The sequence below is a fragment of the Labrus mixtus genome, chromosome 11 (genome assembly GCF_963584025.1).
Source record: "Labrus mixtus chromosome 11, fLabMix1.1, whole genome shotgun sequence".
Classification (NCBI taxonomy): Eukaryota; Metazoa; Chordata; class Actinopteri; order Labriformes; family Labridae; genus Labrus; species Labrus mixtus.
The window spans coordinates 3,021,301-3,043,635 of NC_083622.1; the positions used below are offsets into that span (position 1 = coordinate 3,021,301).

Here is a 22,335-nt window from a genome sequence, read left to right on the forward strand (position 1 = left end):
TTGTAAAGGTGCTGCTTGATTCTGGATTTCAGGGTCTTTCCCTCATACAGTGTGCCACATACCTGATACACAAAACAAAATAAACAAGTTCTGGCTTTGGAGAGTAAATCTTGCCACAATTGGAGCACTGGTTCCTCCATGTGGAATAAATAGGAATTGCATTGATTTTCTTTTAAAGAGTCCTGCATCCATTTAAGGACTTAAACCAGCAACCACTCATTCATAAAAAGTAATAATTAATAATCAATCACCACATTGTTAAATTGGATATTTGTGTAATATCTTGACACTGGGGTTGTGTGGCACTAATGTCCTTGTGTCTGTTTATTTTTTTTCCCTTCATGGAAACACAAAATCTTTTCAAAACTATGAAGTGAGCCACAAATCCAACCTGTCAATGCAATAACGATGTAAAGCAATTTTTAAACATTTATTTGACTGACTTGTAAGGATTCAACATTTACCATAATTGATCTGAACCTTATACTGATGACCAGATAAATGTTTGGATTATAAAGTCATGTGGGAAAGATAATCGTCCTGGTTTTTGTGTAGAATCCTGCACATGGTGTTTGGATTTGACCCCGTTTACTTACGTTTGACTTCATGCAGTTCTTTGCATCTAAACTTGAAGTTAAAGGGACACCACACTCCTTATTAATCATGTTTTCAATTTACATTGTTATTTCAGTTAACCTTTTAGTCATCTGTAGGTGCCTGTATCAGAGGAATTTTCTCTTTTGTTGTGATGTGGTGGCTCTTAAAAGAGCCTTTGTGTGTGTTGAAGTCAGGATTTGGGTCTCTACTTCTTGGCGGCCTTCTCGGTCTTCTTGGGCAGGAGAACAGCCTGGATGTTGGGCAGCACTCCTCCCTGAGCGATGGTGACTCCTCCGAGCAGCTTGTTGAGCTCCTCGTCGTTGCGGACAGCCAGCTGCAGATGACGGGGGATGATACGGGTCTTCTTGTTGTCACGGGCAGCGTTACCGGCCAGCTCCAGGATCTCAGCGGTCAGATACTCGAGCACAGCCGCCAGGTAGACGGGGGCTCCGGCACCAACACGCTGGGCATAGTTTCCTTTACGCAGCAGCCTGTGAACACGACCGACTGGGAACTGGAGTCCAGCACGGGAGGAGCGAGTCTTTGCCTTTGCTCTGGCTTTTCCGCCGGTTTTGCCTCTTCCTGACATGGTGTAGGTTACTCTCTAGAGTCGGTACTGAGAGAAATATATTTTGTGCCGAGATGTCCCCCCTTATATGTCCGCGCAGCGCGCTCGTTTTCCTGCCCCTCCAATCAGAAAAGAGGCTTCGAGTTTAGCAGAGGAGGGCGGCCCCGCTCGCAGCCTCGCTCCGCAATTCGAACAACTTTTCATGGCTCTGCAGGAGTCCTTTTTGATAAAATATTTGTAGTGAAAATAAATAATACAATTAAAGAATATCAGAGATAAATGGATCGGATCAGAATTATTATCTTACAAGAAACACAGACAGTTGCAGACAATACCAAAGCGAGATGGGAAACAGAAATGACGATAATGATTTCATCAGTATGTTTAATATATTTATTGAATTTGTGCTATTTAAATATATTATATTTTTGTGTTGGGTTGTTATAGACTTTCTTTTTGTTTCAATATTCAGATATCATTTATTGAAAGAAGCTGATAGAGCTTCCTGTCCTCCTCTCCTGGATGTTTTTATGACCTTCGCTGTCCGAGGTGCTGAAATGATCCCTGCTGCAGCATGTTGTGTCATTTGTTTAGAAACAGAATAAAAAGAATCTTCCTTCATCTCGGTGTGAAAGATTTCAAGCCAAGATGTTGAATGTTTTCTTCACCTCCTGGTCAATGTGGAGCTCAGTCAGTCTAACAGGAGTTACGCTGTCCGTGATTCATGCTGCTGATCAGAGGGGGGCGCTGATGCTTGAAATGATTTTGTTTTTGAAATACATGAGCGAAGAAGAAGAAGAGTAGACTTTGTCTTCTATAAGGTTCTCATAAACCAGATATAGAAAACCGTGAATTCTGGTAAGGATCAGTCAGCTCTTAAAAACTGATCTGCTAACATGTCTGGAAGAGGAAAGGGAGGTAAAGGACTCGGTAAAGGAGGCGCTAAGCGTCACCGTAAAGTTCTCCGTGATAACATCCAGGGAATCACCAAGCCCGCTATCCGCCGTCTGGCTCGTCGTGGTGGAGTCAAGCGTATCTCTGGTCTGATCTACGAAGAGACTCGTGGTGTGTTGAAGGTGTTCCTGGAGAACGTGATTCGTGATGCCGTCACCTACACCGAGCATGCCAAGAGGAAGACCGTGACCGCCATGGATGTGGTTTACGCCCTGAAGAGACAGGGACGTACTCTGTACGGCTTCGGAGGTTAAACCTGATCTTGACCCACTCGCACTGAAACCCAAAGGCTCTTTTAAGAGCCGCACACTTAAGCTGAAGAGTAATTCCTAGCTGCAATTTACTGTATGACGAAGATTATTAAAGGTGACCGTAAGTGAAGTTATGTTTGTGTTATTGTTAACAGTAGAGGTTGTTGCAGTAGTGTGACAAGTTGACGCGTTGTAGCCGTAATAACACCCGTTGAGAACCGTCAGGACGGGGCGACAATGACGTCACCCTTGAGTCATCCTACATGTAATCCGAAGTCCCGTTTCTGCCTTACATTCTGACAATCAACGTTTATATTTCTGTAAATGTTTGAAATGTGGAAATGAAACCACTGCGTGCTACAATTCTATTCTTACTGTCCTGTGTCTTTGTTCCAATGTGGTTTTTATGCTCCAAATGGCAATAAACTGAACATCTGATCATCTAGGGGTGTTCTTTTTTTTTTTTTTTTTGAGGTTAATATGTATGGGAGGGGGGCGACGGTTTTGTGGTTTAATTTGTAACGAATGTTTCATGTCATGTACGTCTTCGTAACCTGCTACTGGATGTTTTGAATTTCCCTCATGATCAATAAAGTATCTATCTGAACATGCAGAAAAGTCGTAGTTAACCTCAAAATGGATTCTTTAACATTTATATAACCCCCAAAATGATACACTTTACCAATATAACATTCTTCAATCCCCATGTTTTACAAACATAATTAGACTATTCATTACCAACATAATAATAAGTAGGCTATAATTATATATCGATGAGCTATAGGCAACATGTCAAACACTGTAGGACTAATAACACTTATAACAGAACAGTTAGAATAGAAAAGAAAACAATAGAATAAATCTTTAATGTCCACCAGAGGTTTATATTTGCCTCTCCAGATACTCTCCAGGTTTCTTCCAGCACCTTACATGCTGAAATGTCTTGATGAGGTCAAGTATCTTGAGGTTTTATTTGTAGAGTAATTCTTGCCTACTCAATTACATTTAAGTCAAAATCCAGAATAACTACTGATGAAGTTAACGGTGAATGAATTCGGACAAAGCATGCTCACGCCACATGACGCACGGCCCCGAGCGCGCAAATCTCAGCCAATCCTGTGAGAGCAACAGCACATGGACATTTGCTTCAACACCAAATATAACCAGCTATCTGACACTGACTTTGACATCAGTTTTTGAGATCACCACTCAGAAAACATGCCTGAAACCGTGAAAGCTCCCAAGAAGGGTTCCAAGAAAGCCGTGTCTAAAGCCACCAAGACCGGCAAGAAGAGGAGAAAGTCCAGGAAGGAGAGCTATGCCATCTACGTCTACAAGGTCCTGAAGCAGGTCCACCCCGACACCGGTATCTCCTCCAAGGCTATGGGCATCATGAACTCGTTCGTGAGCGACATCTTTGAGCGCATCGCCGGGGAGTCCTCTCGTCTGGCTCACTACAACAAGCGCTCCACCATCACCTCCAGGGAGATCCAGACCGCTGTCCGCCTGCTGCTGCCTGGTGAGCTGGCTAAACACGCCGTGTCTGAGGGCACCAAGGCTGTGACCAAATACACCAGCTCCAAGTAAACCCACTGATAACCAGCAACAACACAACGGTCCTTTTAAGGACCACCCAACACTTCATCTAAGAGCTGAAATCCTGTTTGCTGTAAACAATAATCACTTATATTTCAGTAGACAGAGGTCAATCACTTAAATCAGACTATTGATTCTGGGTAAGAGAACTCCAATTCAAACATTAATTTAATCTTATTTCACTGTGTATCAGAATTTTGGTTTGTTGCCAAGTACATATACACATACAAGGACTTTAACTTGGTGTATTGGTGCTAAACCATTAACAAGGAAATACAATGAAAACAGTTTAGTAGGACATTCAGGCAGGAAGTCAAATGTTAGAAACATGCTGTGTTCACCTTAATGCAGCAGCAGTTTAAAAAAAAACAGATTTCCCAGCTGCCCAAGCCTTGATTATTATAAGAGTCCTTTCTTTTGCCTGTTCTTATTGTAAATTAAATAATCCAACTTTAATTTCCACTGCTCCACCTTGATCCTAACATGAAAGTAATCTCTAAAGAAATTATCTTTATATTAACTATAATGTGAAGTCTGTGAACTCTTGTATTGTATCTGTCACAGTTCACTTTTATAAGAAGCTACATTGTTAATTTAAATGCTGAGATTAACAGTATGTGGTCTCCTAAACCTTTTAACAGATTAACTCTCTTTTTAACTACATGCATGATATAGTCATCACACAGCCTGAAACTATATTAACATTTATTATTTTTTACATTATAGTCTAAATGTGAATGTTTACACGTGTTATGATAACTACAGGGCTTTAACTTTTTAGGCCTAGAGCTTGATTTTAGTTCATAACACAACAAAAGGAATTTGTCTGAGATGTTGAAACTTCATGCAGGTGATGTCGTCAAGGTGATTTCTCCCTTAATTAAAACAAATAAACACAACTTCAGATCTGTTTTCATCTTTGCTGTGTGCAATGGTTATAAACACAAGGCTTCAATATATTCTCTATGTATTCACATGCTGTTAATATGACACTATAGTCAGCTGATTTACTCACAGCCCGCTGTGATCCAAACCATCTCTACTGCAATTATATCAACTGTTCCCAGGTAAAAGTGCTGGAATATGTGAAAAATTAGTATCTGTCTGGGGCCCTGTGCTCAATTATATAACCAAATTAAAGACACTACAGGACAGTTGATTCTCTAACTATGCTCTGTATAACAATGTAAGAAGAAAGGAATAGATACTGTTATATCATTGTTGTTTTTTATTTTACTATTACATGTTTTTTTAATTATTATCATTATTTTTCTTTAGTATTATTATATTATTTTTGTGTTATTTTGTTGTTGTTTGTGTTTTGTGCTTGTCTTTTCTTTTTACCCCCTGGTATGGTTATTTTATTGTAATTAATGTGTCTATGTGTGTGTGCATGTCTGCGTGTGTATATGTATGGGTGGGCAGGGGGGGTTTGTGACATGTTACCAAAAAAAAAAAATGTCCTTAATGATTATTGTATCATGATACCGGTCAAATTAATAAAGAGATATTTAAATAAATAAAAGTGCTGGAATAAATGTGACCACTCCCTGAGCATGAGAATGTTTTTCATTCAAATCAGATATTAATGTACCTTTAATATTTGTTTACAGTGGTTGTTGCCTAGCCTCAAGACCCCTCCATTACTTTCTTCATGAAAAATCACAACCGTAGTTTCTGATATTTTTTTCATCGAATCAGAAAAATGACATGAAAAGTTCTGCTGTTTGGACCTCAGACGGTACACAGAAATGTGACAGAAAAAAGACACAGAACAATAAAGGATTTTTTAAAAAGCTCTTCACTTCACAGACACTTTTTTTTTCAGGCACTCTGCGACCCACTTTTGGGTCCCGACCTACCAGTTGAGAAACACTGTTTAAGAATGTAAAATAAACATATTTTCTACACATTGAAATACTAAATATAAAAACAATAAATCAACAACTTACGTTAAGGATGTTGTTTGTTGATTTGATTTGTTTCTCCAAAAGGTTTTACTGACTTTCAGAGCAGCAAAGACAGATTGTCAAAACTTTAGAAAACCTCCTCAAAATGAATAGGCTACAAAAAACGTGAAGTCTGTTGTATTTTATATTTCACATGAACCAAAAGTTGAATGACTTTTACATATTTATGTAGTTTACAAGACAATCATAAGCCATAGTCTAGAATCCATATTAAATATATTACAGAGGAGAGGGAAAATAACTCTCCTCTGTAATATATGTAATAACCATGCTCGAAGATGTGAGCTCAGCTGAGGAGAATGAGATTCATTTAATTAATTTGAAGTTATTAGTCAGTACAGTGATTTTTGGTAAGACTATAGAAGGTTATTTCAGAGACAGTAACCACACAAACTGAAACTCAATGTGATTTATTCAGTTAACTCTGTTGTTAGATTGTTAAATCGTACTAATTTTAAACTTTATCCCCTTCTTATAAAATCTATCATTTGGTCTGACCTGGAGATCAAACCCACATCATCATCTGTGAGTCTGTGTGACCTCCTGAGTCTCCGACAGCCTCCGTGTGTTTACCTCCACAGAAAACTCTCCGATTAAAACTAAACACATCAAAGTGTAAGGTTAATGTTTGTTTTATTTAAATAACTGATGTCTCTGCTTACACTATCATCGTTTTAAAACTTTCACAGGTCTCATTTAGACACTTTAGGAGCCGAAATGTGACGGAAAATCCCCGCGTGTTGTCCAAACAGAGCGGGTATCATAGAGGTTTGAAGCCTGCTGTAATGAAATTAAAGAGTCCTCGTCCACAAACATGAGCTGAATCTGAAGAGATGAAGGTTTTCTAACTGATGCGGGACGTTTTTTCCGTTCAAACAGATTCTGTGTGTGAGTTTTATCCCCATAAAGTTGAAGATAAAACACAAAGTGTCGCCACATTTCAGACAGGAGGAAGAGCGTCTGTGTGGGTTGACTCTTTACGGTTCTCATGTTCCCTATAAGTCCCGCCTCTTGTCGGTCTACGCCACACGTCTAGTGAGAGATCAACATGGCAGAAGAAGCTCCAGCAGTACCAGCAGCAGCCCCGGTGGTGAAAACCCCGAAGAAGAAATCGGCTTCCAAGCCGAAGCCGAAGTCTGATGGACCCTCCCTCCCGACGCTCATCATCAGCGCTGTGGCTGAGTCCAAAGAGCGCAAAGGTGTGTCCTTATCGGCCGTGAAGAAGGTACTGGCCGCTAAAGGTGTGGATGTGGTCAAGGCTAACAAACGCATCAACGCCGCCGTGGTGAAGCTGGTAACAACGGGAACTTTGACCCAGACTAAAGGCAGTGGTGCCTCCGGATCCTTCAAGCTCGCAAAGAAAGAGCCCGCAGCCGCCAAACCAGCAGCGAAGAAGGCCGCAAAGAAAGCTCCAGCCAAGGCGAAGAAGCCCGCTGCAAAGAAAGCTACACCCAAGAAGAAGACTCCAGTCAAGAAAGTAGCAGCAGTCAAGAAGTCCCCGAAGAAGGTAGCAGCCAAGAAAGTTCCACTTAAGAAGGTAACCAAAAAGCCTGCTGCAAGTCCCAAGAAGGCTGCTCCCAAGAAAGTGGTGAAGAAGACTCCAGTGAAGAAAACTCCAGCTAAGAAAACAGCAGCAAAGAAGACTGCAGCCAAGAAGGCCAAGAAGTAAATCTGTAGACCAGCATTCAATGCATCAAAGGCTCTTTTAAGAGCCCCCACAACTTCTACTAAAGAGTCTGTCCTCAATATTATATATTATTTAGAATCATGTAATCTATGTTTATAATCACCTCTGAATGTTGACATCAGCTTTTAGTGTTTACACTTCTCACAGTCTTTTAGATTCTGTCATTACTTTTTCAGAGTATTATCTATAAAATACAGGATAGTTATACTTCTATAATCATTTAATAATGTAGGTATTTGTGTAAACACCTCAATGAGTGTAATAAATTGAATACATACAGTACATTTCTTAATCCATATCTATAGAAACAGAATTTAGACAATAAATACACATGTACGGTGATCAACACTGAATTGTGCTCCAGGGGAAAACGTGTTGTCACAGCTTTGTGCAGTTGGCACACAGGTATACATATACGATGACATGGCACATGAACATGAACAGGAAGAAACACAGACGATGAAATAGGCCGGTCAGCGTTGAAGCTTATTTAGAGCTTCAACAGCTGAGTGAACAAAGCTCTGTGTAAAGCGGGCCCTCTTCCAGGTCAGAGTCTTGGTGAGGACAAACTCTTAGATTGTGGTCCTGTAGAAACCCCCCTAATCTCTCCCCACTCTCCATACTGAACAGCACAGTGTCTACTGTGATCAAACTAAATGCAGAGAGCTAATATTTTAATATAATAAATGTTCATGTATTTCTACTCTATTATATATATTCAATTTCAATAGAATAAATACAAAACATTGTTAGACTGTATGAACTTTTTCAAGTGATATGCCACATCATTCCAATGATATGAGGTCCATTGATAATTGTATTTAATTATAAATAGTGTCCCCAATCCTCATACGTGTGCATGATATAATGCACTTATTGTGATAGTAATAGCGTAACATGTGCTACTACAGTAAAATTGTGTATGAGAGGGATTTTGTCTTTTGTTGTGACGTGGTGGCTCTTAAAAGAGCCTTTGTGTGTGTTGAAGTCAGTATTTGGGTCTTTACTTCTTGGAGGCCTTCTCGGTCTTCTTGGGCAGGAGAACAGCCTGGATGTTGGGCAGCACTCCTCCCTGAGCGATGGTGACTCCTCCGAGCAGCTTGTTGAGCTCCTCGTCGTTGCGGACAGCCAGCTGCAGGTGACGGGGGATGATACGGGTCTTCTTGTTGTCACGGGCAGCGTTACCGGCCAACTCCAGGATCTCAGCGGTCAGGTACTCGAGCACAGCCGCCAGGTAGACGGGGGCTCCGGCACCAACACGCTGGGCATAGTTTCCTTTACGCAGCAGCCTGTGAACACGACCGACTGGGAACTGGAGTCCAGCACGGGAGGAGCGAGTCTTTGCCTTTGCTCTGGCTTTTCCGCCGGTTTTGCCTCTTCCTGACATGGTGTAGGTTAATCTCTAGAGTTGATACTGAGAGAATTAAATTCTGTGCCCAGATGTCCCCCTTATATGTCCGCGCAGCGCGCTCGTTTTCCTGCCCCTCCAATCAGTAAAGAGGCTTCGAGTTTAGCAGAGGAGGGCGGCCCCGCTCGCAGCTTCACTCCGCGATTTGAAAAACTTTTCTCCAATGAGCAGCGGAGATTGAGGCGGGGGCTCGCGCCCCCTGCGGGACTGAGCTCCAGACGCGACTTTGTCACCAATCAGAGGCTAGAGATCTGACGCGGCGTCACTGTTTCACATCCGCTCACTCTTTTTAAAGGCAGCTCGTCTCCAGTCTCTGACACATTCACCTCTTACTCAGAGACTAGAAACCATGGCTAGAACTAAGCAGACTGCTCGTAAGTCCACAGGAGGCAAAGCCCCCAGGAAGCAACTGGCCACCAAGGCTGCCCGTAAGAGCGCCCCGGCCACCGGCGGCGTCAAGAAGCCCCATCGTTACAGGCCCGGTACCGTGGCTCTCAGAGAGATCCGTCGTTACCAGAAATCCACCGAGCTGCTCATCCGCAAGCTGCCCTTCCAGCGTCTGGTCCGTGAGATCGCTCAGGACTTCAAGACCGACCTGCGCTTCCAGAGCTCCGCTGTCATGGCTCTGCAGGAGTCCAGCGAGGCTTACCTGGTCGGTCTCTTCGAGGACACCAACCTGTGCGCCATCCACGCCAAGAGGGTCACCATCATGCCCAAAGACATCCAGCTGGCCAGAAGGATCCGCGGAGAGAGAGCTTAATCTGTCTACTGCTCCAAAACAACCACAACGGCTCTTTTAAGAGCCACCACATTTTACTAAAGAGATAATCCTGTACTGTCTGTTTAATTTATATTGATGATGATTTTATCATATAATTCTAGTTCTATGTTGTCAACGAATTGGGTCATACAGTACTGCAACCACAATAACATTACAATGTAGTCACAAATAAAATATATAGAAACCATAGATATAGAGCACAGACATATTACAAAGTTATTAACATAATACACACTACATGTATGTTACATTTATTTTTTTCTCCACTTAATTATATTTGAATTTGTTCCAAATTAATCAGCTGTGTGTGCCCGTTAGATATAAACAGTACACATGTGTATATATAATATGTATTATCTCATAAAGAGACATTGTCAATATTTAATCTCCCTCATGTTTCTTTCGTTGCAGATTTCTAGAATCATCGTTCAGCTACAAGAACTTCAGTAAATCACCAGAACACACTATGAACTCAGGAATCACTTCGTTATAGACGTTCTAATTTTTACAATAAATAATTGAATCCCATTAAACATCGAAGTTGATACCATTATTTCTACGGGCCTTTAAGTTTGGATCACTGACGACCACTTGGAATAAATATAACAGTGATCCATAAAGACGGTTAAGATGCTACAGGATGCTCCTCATACAGATCCATATCATTATTAAATACTGATGATAAAATACTAACTTTAGTTAAAAATATGACCCCCCCTCCACACATACACACAATCCACAACTATTTGTAAAAAAACAAATCTAGTTAAGAAAAGTGATTGATGGACTGAGGAAACACGCTGTCCAAGGTGCTGAAATGATCTCTGCTGCAGCTTGTTGTGTCATTTGTTTAGAAACAGAATAAAAAGAGTAATAATCTTCCTTCAACTCGGTGTGAATGATTTCAAGATGTTGAATGTTTTCTTCACCTCCTGGTCAATGTGGAGCTCAGTCAGTCTAACAGGAGTCACACTGCAGCTGCTGGTCAGAGGGGGGCGCTAATGCTTCATTAAAAATGAACAATGACATTTTCATTGTGTCCCTGTTAGATAAAGAATGAATATTAATTTAAAGTCTAGGGGACGACTTAAGTGGAGGTGAATGTGATTGTTCAAATGCATCTCGGAAGTATTCTGACCGGACTGTTCTGATGACAGTCAGACATCCTGAACATTAAAGTGTGAAAATGAAACTAAATGAACAATAACAGATACATTTTTTCTCATTGAATGAGCTCATTGCTTATGTCCAGGTTTAATAAATCAGAAAAGAAGGATGAAGTGGTGCAGGATGAGTGAGTGAGTTTGGCTGAACAAACCTATTTTATAATTGTGAGAGTATTTTCCAGTTTTTTAAGATTGCAATGCCATTTTTTTCAATACTTCTAACGATTTTCCTAAACTCTTATACACAGGCTATGCAATCAACACATTTATTGTTGCTTTGACACAAAATGCATTTAACACAAATTTAAAATGCTTTAACTTTACATACAAGTTCAACCAAGACCAGAACAATGGATTTTTACTGCCAAATTTGACAATCATTTCACACTGTATGTCAGAACAGATAACATCATGTTCTAAACATCATTTATAGATTAAAGTCTAAGTGAATAGCTGTTCATATTGTAGATTGAAACACATATATATATCCCCTGTATCTTTTCCATTGCTACTGAGAAACCACTGATTGAAGTTATGCAAAACTATAAATCACAGCTGATTCCCATCTAGGAAACACACTCAGGAGTTGAGGATCTTTCAATCTCATGCCCATATGTTATACAGTAAAAAATGACCTCTTTGGGCTGATCTTGTGTGCAAAAGAAACAATACAGAGCAACATAAAGAAAGTAAATACAATGCCTCGAGAGGGAGAGGAAGACGAGTAGCAGGACGAGGGAGAGGAAGATTCAAGATTGTTCACATGCTCAACAGATGTGCAGTGAAATGTAAAGACTGTTACGCAATACCATAAAATAAACACTCAAAAATACTACAGTGATACACATACAGTAAATGTAGAAATATACTGTAAGATAAGATAAAAACTGATAAGTATAAATATTCAAAATGTAGAAAATACAAACAGTGTAATGAGTAAAGTGTCAGCACGTAAAGTCTCCAGGGTGTCTGTGGATTTTTAGAGAAACCAACGGGTAGGATATTGTATAATGGCTTCTCCTACAGCAAAGTGTAAATAATTGCACCATGTTTTACCGTAAATGTAAGCCTCCGGTTTCTAATATGTAACTGTATTTTGTCTCTCTAAGGATTCAACGTCTACCTCCCTCAGGGGGCAGAGGAAAGCCCCTAAATGAGGAACAGGAACTTGTCATTATCAACATGGTGATTGCTGAGAATGAAATAAAACCTTTAGTACAGCAATTCTGTCTCTGGCTTCTTTTTTTTCATAAACGGTACATTATATAAAGCTACTATGATATGGGTCATTCCTTTTTTGTATTGAATTCCTGCAGCAAAATAAACAAAATACATGCATTTACTAAACCCAACAAAACAGAAATGTAGAGAGGCTTCAAAAGAAAACACAATCTATGATCAATATACTGTAATGTACTGTCTGTAAGGGCAGACCTGACACATGTAAAGTAATGCAGTTTCTGTTATTCCATCTGATGTTAGTGTTTTTATGACATTGTGATGTGATTTACTAAATGTTCCTGTTGGAAGACAACATGTGTTAGTGTTTTGGTGAACATAGTGTGTTGTGTTTGTGTATTATTGTATTTTGAAAATGAGTTTAGTTTACAATGGGTTTGGAGCATGAAATTAACTGTTTTGCCAATTGTGTGTTTTAGGTGTGTTGGTGTGTTAAGAGTTTATGAAACTTGTTAAAAGAAAAAATGGTCATAGCAATTGTAAAAAAAACTGCAATTCTGACAAAAAATATATATAAATGAGAAAAAAATTAATGGCAATCATTGTTGATTTTTATTATATTTACACACCAGTCAGGTAGACATTATTAGTTATTAAAACACTTAAAAGTAAAGTATCAACCCTAACAGTGGGTACGGAAAGTATTCAGACCCTTTTACATTTTTCACACTTTGTTTCATTGCAGCCATTTGCTAAAATCAAAAAGTTCATTTTATTTCTCATTAATGTACACTCAGCACCCCATCTTGACAGAAAAAAACAGAAATGTAGAAATTTTTGCAAATTTATTAAAAAAGAAAAACTGAAATATCACATGGTCACAAGTATTCAGACCCTTTGCTCAGTATTGAGTAGAAGCACCCTTTTGAGCTAGTACAGCCATGAGTCTTCTTGGGAATGATGCAACAAGTTTTTCACACCTGGATTTGGGGATCCTCTGCCATTCTTCCTTGCAGATCCTCTCCAGTTCTGTCAGGTTGGATGATGAACGTTGGTGGACAGCCATTTTCAGGTCTCTCCAGAGATGCTCAATTGGGTTTAGGTCAGGGCTCTGGCTGGGCCAGTCAAGAATGGTCACATAGTTGTTCCGATGCCACTCATTTGTTATTTTAGCTGTGTGCTTAGGGTCATTGTCTTGTTGGAAGGTGAACCTTCGGCCCAGTCTGAGGTCCTGAGCACTCTGGAAGAGGTTTTCTTCCAGGATATCTCTGTACTTGTACATCTTTCCTTCAATTGCAACCAGTCGTCCTGTCCCTGCAGCTGAAAAACACCCCCATAGCATGATGCTGCCACCACCATGTTTCACTGTTGGGATTGTATTGGGCAGGTGATGAGCAGTGCCTGGTTTTCTCCACACATACCGCTTAGAATTAAAGCCAAAAAGTTCAATCTTGGTCTCATCAGACCAGAGAATCTTCTTTCTCATAGTCTGGGAGTCCTTCATGTGTTTTTTGGCTTTCATATGTCTTGCACTGAGGAGAGGCTTCCGTCGGGCCACTCTGCCATAAAGCCCCGACTGGTGGAGGGCTGCAGTGATAGTTGACTTTGTGGAACTTTCTCCCATCTCCCTACTGCATCTCTGGAGCTCAGCCACAGTGATCTTTGGGTTCTTCTTTACCTCTCTCACCAAGGCTCTTCTCCCACGATTGCTCAGTTTGGCTGGATGGCCAGGTCTAGGAAGAGTTCTGGTCGTCCCAAACTTCTTCCATTTAAGGATTATGGAGGCCACTGTGCTCTTAGGAACCTTCAGGGCTGCAGAAATTCTTTTGTAACCTTGGCCAGATCTGTGCCTTGCCACAATTCTGTCTCTGAGCTCCTTGGGCAGTTCCTTCGACCTCATGATTCTCATTTGCTCTGACATGCACTGTGAGCTGTAAGGTCTTATATATGTGATATTTCAGTTTTTCTTTTTTAATAAATTTGCAAAAATTTCTACATTTCTGTTTTTTTCCTGTCAAGATGGGGTGCTGAGTGTACATTAATGAGAAATAAAATGAACGTTTTTGATTTTAGCAAATGGCTGCAATGAAACAAAGAGTGAAAAATGTAAAGGGGTCTGAATACTTTCCGTACCCACTGTAACTTGTGGAGAGAATAGCTATGAATAAACTGAGACTGTGATGATCACAACTTATATTTAAAAACTCTTCAGAACATTTAGATATATTTCAGTGTTCCTCTTTTTACAATATTTATAATATAAGATTTAATTTTGTTTCTAAATAAATAAATAAAAATGTAAGCAGTCAATTAACCTCTTTATACTACGTGGTCAATTTTAAATCCATGAATCCAAATAAAATAAATCTCAGGTAGGCTTCATCATCACTGAATGTAAAATGATTTTAAACCTTTAAATCTAATTAACAATAAGAATGCTATAAATACTGTAAACATGATTCGAGATTTATTTGAAGAGGGGAAATGTTTATGCTGTCTAATTTGTATTTTGTTTATTAAACAGCTCGTGCTGCAGCTCCTCGGAGTGATCAACGGTGGTCGCTACTTTTCTAAACCCTAAAGGCACCTCAGGCCTCAGCGCCGGTCACGTGACTGAAAACTAAGACTTTCTCAGTGTGGCGCTCAGCCAATCCTGTGAGAGCAACAGCACATGGACATTTGCTTCAACACCAAATATAAACAGCTTTCTGTCACGCTCACCGATATCAGTTTTTTGAGACCACCACTCAGAAAACATGCCTGAAACCGTGAAAGCGCCCAAGAAGGGCTCTAAGAAAGCCGTTGTTAAGGCCACCAAGACCGGCAAGAAGAGGAGAAAGTCCAGGAAGGAGAGCTATGCTATCTACGTCTACAAGGTCCTGAAGCAGGTCCACCCCGACACTGGTATCTCCTCCAAGGCTATGGGCATCATGAACTCGTTCGTGAGCGACATCTTTGAGCGCATCGCCGGGGAGTCCTCTCGTCTGGCTCAATACAACAAGCGCTCCACCATCACCTCCAGGGAGATCCAGACCGCTGTCCGCCTGCTGCTGCCCGGTGAGCTGGCTAAACACGCAGTGTCTGAGGGCACCAAGGCTGTGACCAAGTACACCAGCTCCAAGTAAACCCGCTGATAACCAGCAACAACTCAACGGTCCTTTTAAGGACCACCCAACACTTCATGTAAGAGCTGAAATCCTGATTGTCATACTATTATAATTAATCATATTATATTACGCTGTTCTCAAATTATCATATCTACACTGGATGACTCACTATACATTACTATTCACACCAAGTTATTGATGTTTCAGTGAGATGTGAGAAACACATTTTGTAGCCGTGTCCTTCAGGAGCATAAGGAAAGTGTAATTTAACCTCCCCAGCCATGATTATTCTAATATCTACATTGAAACGAATTCATCGTTCAGGCTAAATAAATAATCTTCTCCGGTTATTCAATGTACTCATTGACAGTGGTCTGAAATTCAATATAATTGTGACAAGCTGTATTCACCAAATGACTTGATGCAGAGTCCTGTCTTACATTGAAATATAGCCTACGTGATTGCAATCTGACAAATTAAAGCATTGTAGACACTGGCTGTAAGAAGAATGAGATCAGGACTTTTCTGAATGTGTTTACACACAGGGTTAATAAATACAACCACTAGCTAACCCTAGTGTGATAATGAAATGTATTCTTTAATTATTAGCAGCACCTGATTCTGCTATGTATATTGTTGCTATATAACAATGATATAAATCAATTTAAGGGTCCATAATAGTATTTATCCTGAGGATGAGATATGATGCGCATCTTCATTTGAAGTTACATTAAGTCAGTAAATGTTGTATCACCATACATGTATTCAAACATTAACAGTGAAAGGATAAGAGATTATTGGTATGGATGTTATTAGTTTCTTAACTAATGATTTGTTATCTGAAATATAAAAAATTGCAGCGAAGTATATATACACTTACTTTAGAGTTTTCCCTATATTGATTATCAGATGCTGGATTAAAGTAATATTACTATAATATATTTCACTAAATATAGAACGACTCTTCAGATTAAGTGTGTGGCTCTTAAAAGAGCCTTTGGGTTTGAGTGTGAGTGGGTCAGGATCAGGTTTAACCTCCGAAGCCGTACAGAGTACGTCCCTGTCTCTTCAGGGCGTAAACCACATCCATGGCGGTCACGGTCTTCCGCTTAGCATGCTCGGTGTAGGTGACGGCATCACGGATGACATTCTCCAGGAACACCTTCAACACACCACGGGTCTCCTCATAGATCAGACCGGAGATACGCTTCACTCCACCACGACGAGCCAGACGGCGGATAGCGGGCTTGGTGATTCCCTGGATGTTATCACGGAGAACTTTACGGTGACGCTTAGCGCCTCCTTTACCGAGTCCTTTACCTCCCTTTCCTCTTCCAGACATGTTAGCAGATCAGTTGTTGAGAGCTGAATAATTCTGAGCCAAGATTCACATTTTTTTAAATCCAGTCTCTGAGAACCTCGTTGAAGTCAGAGGGCTGCTTTCTTCCTCTTCGCTCATGAATTTCAAAAACAACATCTCATGAAGCATTAGCGCCCCCCTCTGATCAGCAGCATGAATCAGGGACAGCGTGACTCCTGTTAGACTGACCGAGCTCCACATTGACCAGGAGGTGAAGAAAACATCCAACATCTTGGAGTGAAATCATTCACACCGAGATGAAGGAAGATTATCACTGATTGCACAGCTCTGGACAGCTCCCTATGTCAATACTGTTCATTTACAACTCTGTTTTTGCACATTCACATTTATCTCTAGCAAAGTATGTTGTATTTAATATTTTCCTATTTAAGAGTAGTAATGCTAAGTTAAATCCTGGTTGTATATATTTACATTTTTAGTTTTGATATTTTTAGTGCTTATTTACTTTGTATTTAATATTATATTGTGTTTATTTGCTAATATTGTGTGTTTGGACAACCTGCTGCTGTAACGCCACAATTTCCCACTTTGGGATCAATAAAGTAAATCTATTCTATTCTATTCTATTATTACGGTTTTTATTCTGTTTCTAAACAAATGACACAACATGCTGCAGCAGGGATCATTTCAGCACCTCGGACAGCGAAGGTCATGGAAAAAGAAAAGATGACTGAATGTTACGACGGAGGATTAGGGCCACGTTGAAAACATTATTATTTTTTGTAATTTTGAGATTACAGTCGTAAATTTACAAGATTAAACTCGTAAATTTACAAGATTAAACTCGTAAATGTACGACTTTATTCTCGTAAATTAACGAGTTCGAAACCAGCCTGCGTGAAAATGATGAAAGTACAACTTTTAATGTCTTGAATAAATAGAATAAAATAATAAAGTGGTTATTTTTAGTCTATATCAGAAGAGCAGCAGCATCCTGTTCTCAAATGACAAACATGGAGCATCTTGTCCTAAAGGTTTCACTAATAAGGAAATAGGATACTTCCTTGTGTAGTCGGTAAAAAACAGTTCAAGGGAAGTTTTCACTTCAACTTGTAAGACCTTGTTTATCTGTAAAATGATGAACAGGACACAAACTGTCTCTGCACATGAGACACTTTAACAAGGCAGACCGATAACAGACACTAATAGTTGTGTTGGAGCTTTACTTATGCAGATTTGAAACCACACATGCTTTTGGCACATCATCATCTTCACATTGTCTTTAAATATCAGCACGCTTAAAAGATACTGCAAGAAACTGAAGAAAGAAGCACACTGACTTGGAGGAAGTTGTCTGCAGAGGAAAAGATTAAGCGTTCTACTTTCATCATTTTGCACAGACTGGTCTCAAACTCATTAATTTGTGAGTTCAATCTCTTAAATTTAGTACTTTATTCTCGTTAATTTACTACTTCAATGTCAAAAAAAAAAAAAAAAAAAAAATTAATTAACGTGGCCCTAATCCTCCATCATAAAATGTTGAAACAAAGATAAATAAACTATTGTACAACTGAACCAAATGAGGGACACATTATGTTCAAAAGCACAAAATCGACACAAATATAACAAATATGTAGAGAGAGCAAGAAGAAGATATCAAACTGAACATAAATAAATCAAAACTTACCCTTTATGTGAGTCTCTGCTGCAACAGACACAAAACACATAAGTGAATCAGAATCTGTTTTTATTGCCAAGTGCTCTTACACACATAAGGAATTTGTCTTTGTCTTTGTGTATTGGTGCAAAAAACAGTTAACAAAGGAAGCTTTGACATTATTTTATTTTTTGTCTTATGATGCTTGATAAATGTTAGGGATTTTAACCATAATTCATTTAATGAGCCATTCCCAGTTTCACTGTACCAGCCTCGTGTACTCAGACTTGAATGATGTAATCTTTGAGGATCAGGATCATCCAGGAAGCCCTCAGACAATTCGATAAACAGAGTTTGATAGATAACCAGGGAAGTTTCTAACCTTTGTGAGGACGCTCGTTTTAGTGACGAGTCTCACATCTTGTTTGAATGTAAGAATGTGAGCGTAATGATCTACACAGAAACATATCTGCCAATGTGAACCGTCCATCTATGTAGAAGTTATTTTGTTGTTACAATCAGATAAACCAAAAGTTATTTGTAAATTAGATACCTTTTAATCCTTCTCTTGTTTAAGTTCTATCTGTTTTATTTTGCTACTTTGTTTTTTTTATTACTGTGTGTTGTGTTAGTGCTCCGTACCATGTGATATGATCATGAGTCGTATAAATAACTGAAATGAAAGATTGAATAACTGTGAAAAAAAACTCCAGTTAAGAAGACTGCAGCCAAGAAGGCCAAGAAGTAAATCTGTAGACCAGCATTCAATGCATCAAAGGCTCTTTTAAGAGCCCCCACAACTTCTACTAAAGAGTCTGTCCTCAATGATATTATTTAGAATCATGTAATCTATGTTTATAATCACATCTCAATGTTGAATGTGGTCACATCCATGTGTGCAACAAACTAAGATGAATAGGAAGTCCAAGGTTTTGAATCAGAATATAAACTAATCCTTATTTCAGGCAAGGCTACATCTTCACAACCAGAAAGGAAACCAGAATTTAGACAAGCAAAGAAAAATAATAATTAAGGACACAGACAGATTTACTTACAAATAAGCTGTTAAAACACATAAATAGCTGAGTTTATTATTGTATCATAGTCCCATGTTGTGATCTAACTGACCTACTATTACAGTGATACAACCAGTTACATTAAAATATAAGTCCTATATGAAATATATAATGCACAGAGAGCACATAGCATATATACTATGACATTAAACCTCATCAGTGTAGCTCTCCTACTTTCTCTCTATGTTATGAAGAATGCAGCTTTCCACTTCGACATCGTCTGTAGTATTTGTCAACAGTTATCTGATATTTTCTTTTTTCAATAATTCTCATTTTAAATCTTACCACCAAATTTCATTTTTCTCCACTTTATTGTATTAAATTACATTATTTAAGAAGGAAATCAAATAAATCAACAGGACTGTAGTAAGTCATATATATATATATATATATATATATATATATATATATATATATAATCCTTATTTTAGGCTAAGCTATTTCAAACGGAAAGGAAACCAGAATTCAGAATAATTATTATTAAGGACACAGAATGAATAACACCTTAATCCTTTCCAAACAAATCAGGTTCTAAAGGGTTGACATATTTCACAACTATTCCATGAATAGACAAACCTGATATTAGAGTTTAAGAAATGTATGCATCAAAAAAAACGTGTAGTAAAAACGACTTTTAACAAATACTGAGCGTTTATTTTCAGGCCTCGTGCCTCCATTTTTCTCACAATAACAAAGAGAAATGAGATGAGAAAAAACTTATTTGGATTCATTTTATATCCAGGACAGGATGTGATGATTTTCCAAGACAACAAATCAAATGTAGAAGTAGAGAAAATAATGGTACAGTTAAATTATGACGTGGTTCATAGCTGTCAGGGTCTCTAGTAAGAGCCACCACAACTTCTATTAAGGAGTCTGTCACAGGACTTCATATTCACATTTAAGACATGCATCCTTAATGTGTAAAATGTTGGCGTATTTATAAGACAACAGGTGAGAATAACACAATACCTGTGTAACAGTAACCATCATGTCTAATCCACATTCATGACTGTTTCTGAATTATTATAGATGTGGTGGTAGATCATTTATTCAAATTGTAGATTGTGTTGATAACAAGCATCACGGGTGTTTCTCGACACACATGGTCTTGCAGACAGCTTATTAACTACTTCACTTATTATAACAAGAATTTGGTCTTTTGTTGTGACGTGGTGGCTCTTAAAAGAGCCTTTGTGTGTGTTGAAGTCAGGATTTGGGTCTTTACTTCTTGGAGGCCTTCTCGGTCTTCTTGGGCAGGAGAACAGCCTGGATGTTGGGCAGCACTCCTCCCTGAGCGATGGTGACTCCTCCGAGCAGCTTGTTGAGCTCCTCGTCGTTGCGGACAGCCAGCTGCAGGTGACGGGGGATGATACGGGTCTTCTTGTTGTCACGGGCAGCGTTACCGGCCAACTCCAGGATCTCAGCGGTCAGGTACTCGAGCACAGCCGCCAGGTAGACGGGGGCTCCGGCACCAACACGCTGGGCATAGTTTCCTTTACGCAGCAGCCTGTGAACACGACCGACTGGGAACTGGAGTCCAGCACGGGAGGAGCGAGTCTTTGCCTTTGCTCTGGCTTTTCCGCCGGTTTTGCCTCTTCCTGACATGGTGTAGGTTAATTTCTAGAGTTGATACTGAGAGAATTAAATTCTGTGCCCAGATGTCCCCCTTATATGTCCGCGCAGCGCGCTCGTTTTCCTGCCCCTCCAATCAGTAAAGAGGCTTCGAGTTTAGCAGAGGAGGGCGGCCCCGCTCGCAGCTTCACTCCGCGATTTGAAAAACTTTTCTCCAATGAGCAGCGGAGATTGAGGCGGGGGCTCGCGCCCCCTGCGGGACTGAGCTCCAGACGCGACTTTGTCACCAATCAGAGGCTAGAGATCTGACGTGGCGTCACTGTTTCACATCCGCTCACTCTTTTTAAAGGCAGCTCGTCTCTAGTCTCTGACACATTTACGTCTTACTCAGAGACTAGAAACCATGGCAAGAACCAAACAGACCGCTCGTAAGTCCACAGGAGGCAAAGCCCCCAGGAAGCAGCTGGCCACCAAGGCTGCCCGTAAGAGCGCCCCGGCCACCGGCGGCGTCAAGAAGCCCCATCGTTACAGGCCCGGTACCGTGGCTCTCAGAGAGATCCGTCGTTACCAGAAATCCACCGAGCTGCTCATCCGCAAGCTGCCCTTCCAGCGTCTGGTCCGTGAGATCGCTCAGGACTTCAAGACCGACCTGCGCTTCCAGAGCTCCGCTGTCATGGCTCTGCAGGAGGCCAGCGAGGCTTACCTGGTCGGTCTCTTCGAGGACACCAACCTGTGCGCCATCCACGCCAAGAGGGTCACCATCATGCCCAAAGACATCCAGCTGGCCAGAAGGATCCGCGGAGAGAGAGCTTAATCTGTCTACTGCTCCAAAACACCCACAACGGCTCTTTTAAGAGCCACCACATTTTACTAAAGAGATAATCCTTTACTATTTGTTGAATTCATAGTGATGAGTTTATTATTTGATTCTAGTCCCATGTTGTCAACTAATTGGGTCATACAGTACTGCAACCACAGTAACATTACAATGTAGTCATCTCTAACCATAGAGAGCACAGACATTAATTTATTAATATAATAAACACTACATTAGTGTTACATTTAATTCATTCTCCACTTAACTATATTTGAATTTGAGGAGTTATTAGAATTAATCAGAGTTTTTCAGTTAGATATAAACAGTACACATATTTTAAATATGTAATATCTAAATAAGAGACATTGTCAATATTTAATCTCCCTCATGTTTCTTGAGGTGCAGATTTCTAGAATCATCGTTCAGCTACAAGAACTTCAGTAAATCACCAGCACACACTATGAACTCAGGAATCACTTTGTTATAGACGTTTTAATTTTTACAATAAATTAATGAGTCCCATAAAAACATTTTGAAGTTGATACCATTACTTCTACGGGCCTTTAAATTTGGATCACAAACGGGATCACTGACGACCACTTGGAATAAATATAACAGTGATCCA

At 39.9% G+C, this 22,335-nt stretch overlaps 8 protein-coding genes across 8 annotated transcripts; 6 read left to right on the forward strand and 2 right to left on the reverse strand.

Annotated features, from left to right (window-relative positions):
• Positions 1-800: 800 nt before the first annotated feature.
• On the reverse strand, positions 801-9,144 carry LOC132983359 (histone H2AX-like). The gene is made up of 3 exons (XM_061049633.1): positions 8,631-9,144; positions 6,911-6,921; positions 801-1,197 (listed from the first exon to the last, which is right to left on the reverse strand). Exons 1-3 carry the CDS (start codon positions 9,008-9,010, stop codon positions 803-805), a joined length of 786 nt encoding a protein of 261 aa, XP_060905616.1. The 5' UTR covers positions 9,011-9,144; the 3' UTR covers positions 801-802.
• On the forward strand, positions 2,047-2,400 carry LOC132983358 (histone H4). The gene has a single exon (XM_061049632.1). It carries the CDS (start codon positions 2,062-2,064, stop codon positions 2,371-2,373), a length of 312 nt encoding a protein of 103 aa, XP_060905615.1. The 5' UTR covers positions 2,047-2,061; the 3' UTR covers positions 2,374-2,400.
• Positions 3,556-3,987, forward strand: LOC132983348 (histone H2B-like). The gene has a single exon (XM_061049623.1). The coding sequence runs from the start codon at positions 3,589-3,591 to the stop codon at positions 3,955-3,957; it is 369 nt and encodes a 122-aa protein (XP_060905606.1). The 5' UTR covers positions 3,556-3,588; the 3' UTR covers positions 3,958-3,987.
• Positions 6,969-7,784, forward strand: LOC132983353 (histone H1-like). The gene has a single exon (XM_061049628.1). The coding sequence runs from the start codon at positions 6,985-6,987 to the stop codon at positions 7,603-7,605; it is 621 nt and encodes a 206-aa protein (XP_060905611.1). The 5' UTR covers positions 6,969-6,984; the 3' UTR covers positions 7,606-7,784.
• Positions 9,145-9,360: 216 nt separating the features above from the next.
• On the forward strand, positions 9,361-9,840 carry LOC132983341 (histone H3-like). The gene has a single exon (XM_061049615.1). The coding sequence runs from the start codon at positions 9,381-9,383 to the stop codon at positions 9,789-9,791; it is 411 nt and encodes a 136-aa protein (XP_060905598.1). The 5' UTR covers positions 9,361-9,380; the 3' UTR covers positions 9,792-9,840.
• A 5,070-nt stretch (positions 9,841-14,910) lies between these two features.
• On the forward strand, positions 14,911-15,350 carry LOC132983357 (histone H2B-like). The gene has a single exon (XM_061049631.1). The coding sequence runs from the start codon at positions 14,914-14,916 to the stop codon at positions 15,280-15,282; it is 369 nt and encodes a 122-aa protein (XP_060905614.1). The 5' UTR covers positions 14,911-14,913; the 3' UTR covers positions 15,283-15,350.
• A 5,182-nt stretch (positions 15,351-20,532) lies between these two features.
• LOC132983344 (histone H2A-like) lies at positions 20,533-20,933 on the reverse strand. Its single transcript, XM_061049618.1, has one exon. It carries the CDS (start codon positions 20,924-20,926, stop codon positions 20,543-20,545), a length of 384 nt encoding a protein of 127 aa, XP_060905601.1. The 5' UTR covers positions 20,927-20,933; the 3' UTR covers positions 20,533-20,542.
• A 347-nt stretch (positions 20,934-21,280) lies between these two features.
• On the forward strand, positions 21,281-21,768 carry LOC132983338 (histone H3). The gene has a single exon (XM_061049611.1). It carries the CDS (start codon positions 21,297-21,299, stop codon positions 21,705-21,707), a length of 411 nt encoding a protein of 136 aa, XP_060905594.1. The 5' UTR covers positions 21,281-21,296; the 3' UTR covers positions 21,708-21,768.
• Positions 21,769-22,335: the final 567 nt, after the last annotated feature.

Excerpts from the sequence above, each read along its gene's own strand:
- LOC132983358 (XM_061049632.1), top strand. The coding sequence starts at position 2,062 with ATGTCTGGAAGAGGAAAGGGAGGTAAAGGACTCGGTAAAGGAGGCGCT.
- LOC132983348 (XM_061049623.1), top strand. The coding sequence starts at position 3,589 with ATGCCTGAAACCGTGAAAGCTCCCAAGAAGGGTTCCAAGAAAGCCGTG.
- LOC132983353 (XM_061049628.1), top strand. The coding sequence starts at position 6,985 with ATGGCAGAAGAAGCTCCAGCAGTACCAGCAGCAGCCCCGGTGGTGAAA.
- LOC132983359 (XM_061049633.1), bottom strand. The coding sequence starts at position 9,010 with ATGTCAGGAAGAGGCAAAACCGGCGGAAAAGCCAGAGCAAAGGCAAAG.
- LOC132983341 (XM_061049615.1), top strand. The coding sequence starts at position 9,381 with ATGGCTAGAACTAAGCAGACTGCTCGTAAGTCCACAGGAGGCAAAGCC.
- LOC132983357 (XM_061049631.1), top strand. The coding sequence starts at position 14,914 with ATGCCTGAAACCGTGAAAGCGCCCAAGAAGGGCTCTAAGAAAGCCGTT.
- LOC132983344 (XM_061049618.1), bottom strand. The coding sequence starts at position 20,926 with ATGTCAGGAAGAGGCAAAACCGGCGGAAAAGCCAGAGCAAAGGCAAAG.
- LOC132983338 (XM_061049611.1), top strand. The coding sequence starts at position 21,297 with ATGGCAAGAACCAAACAGACCGCTCGTAAGTCCACAGGAGGCAAAGCC.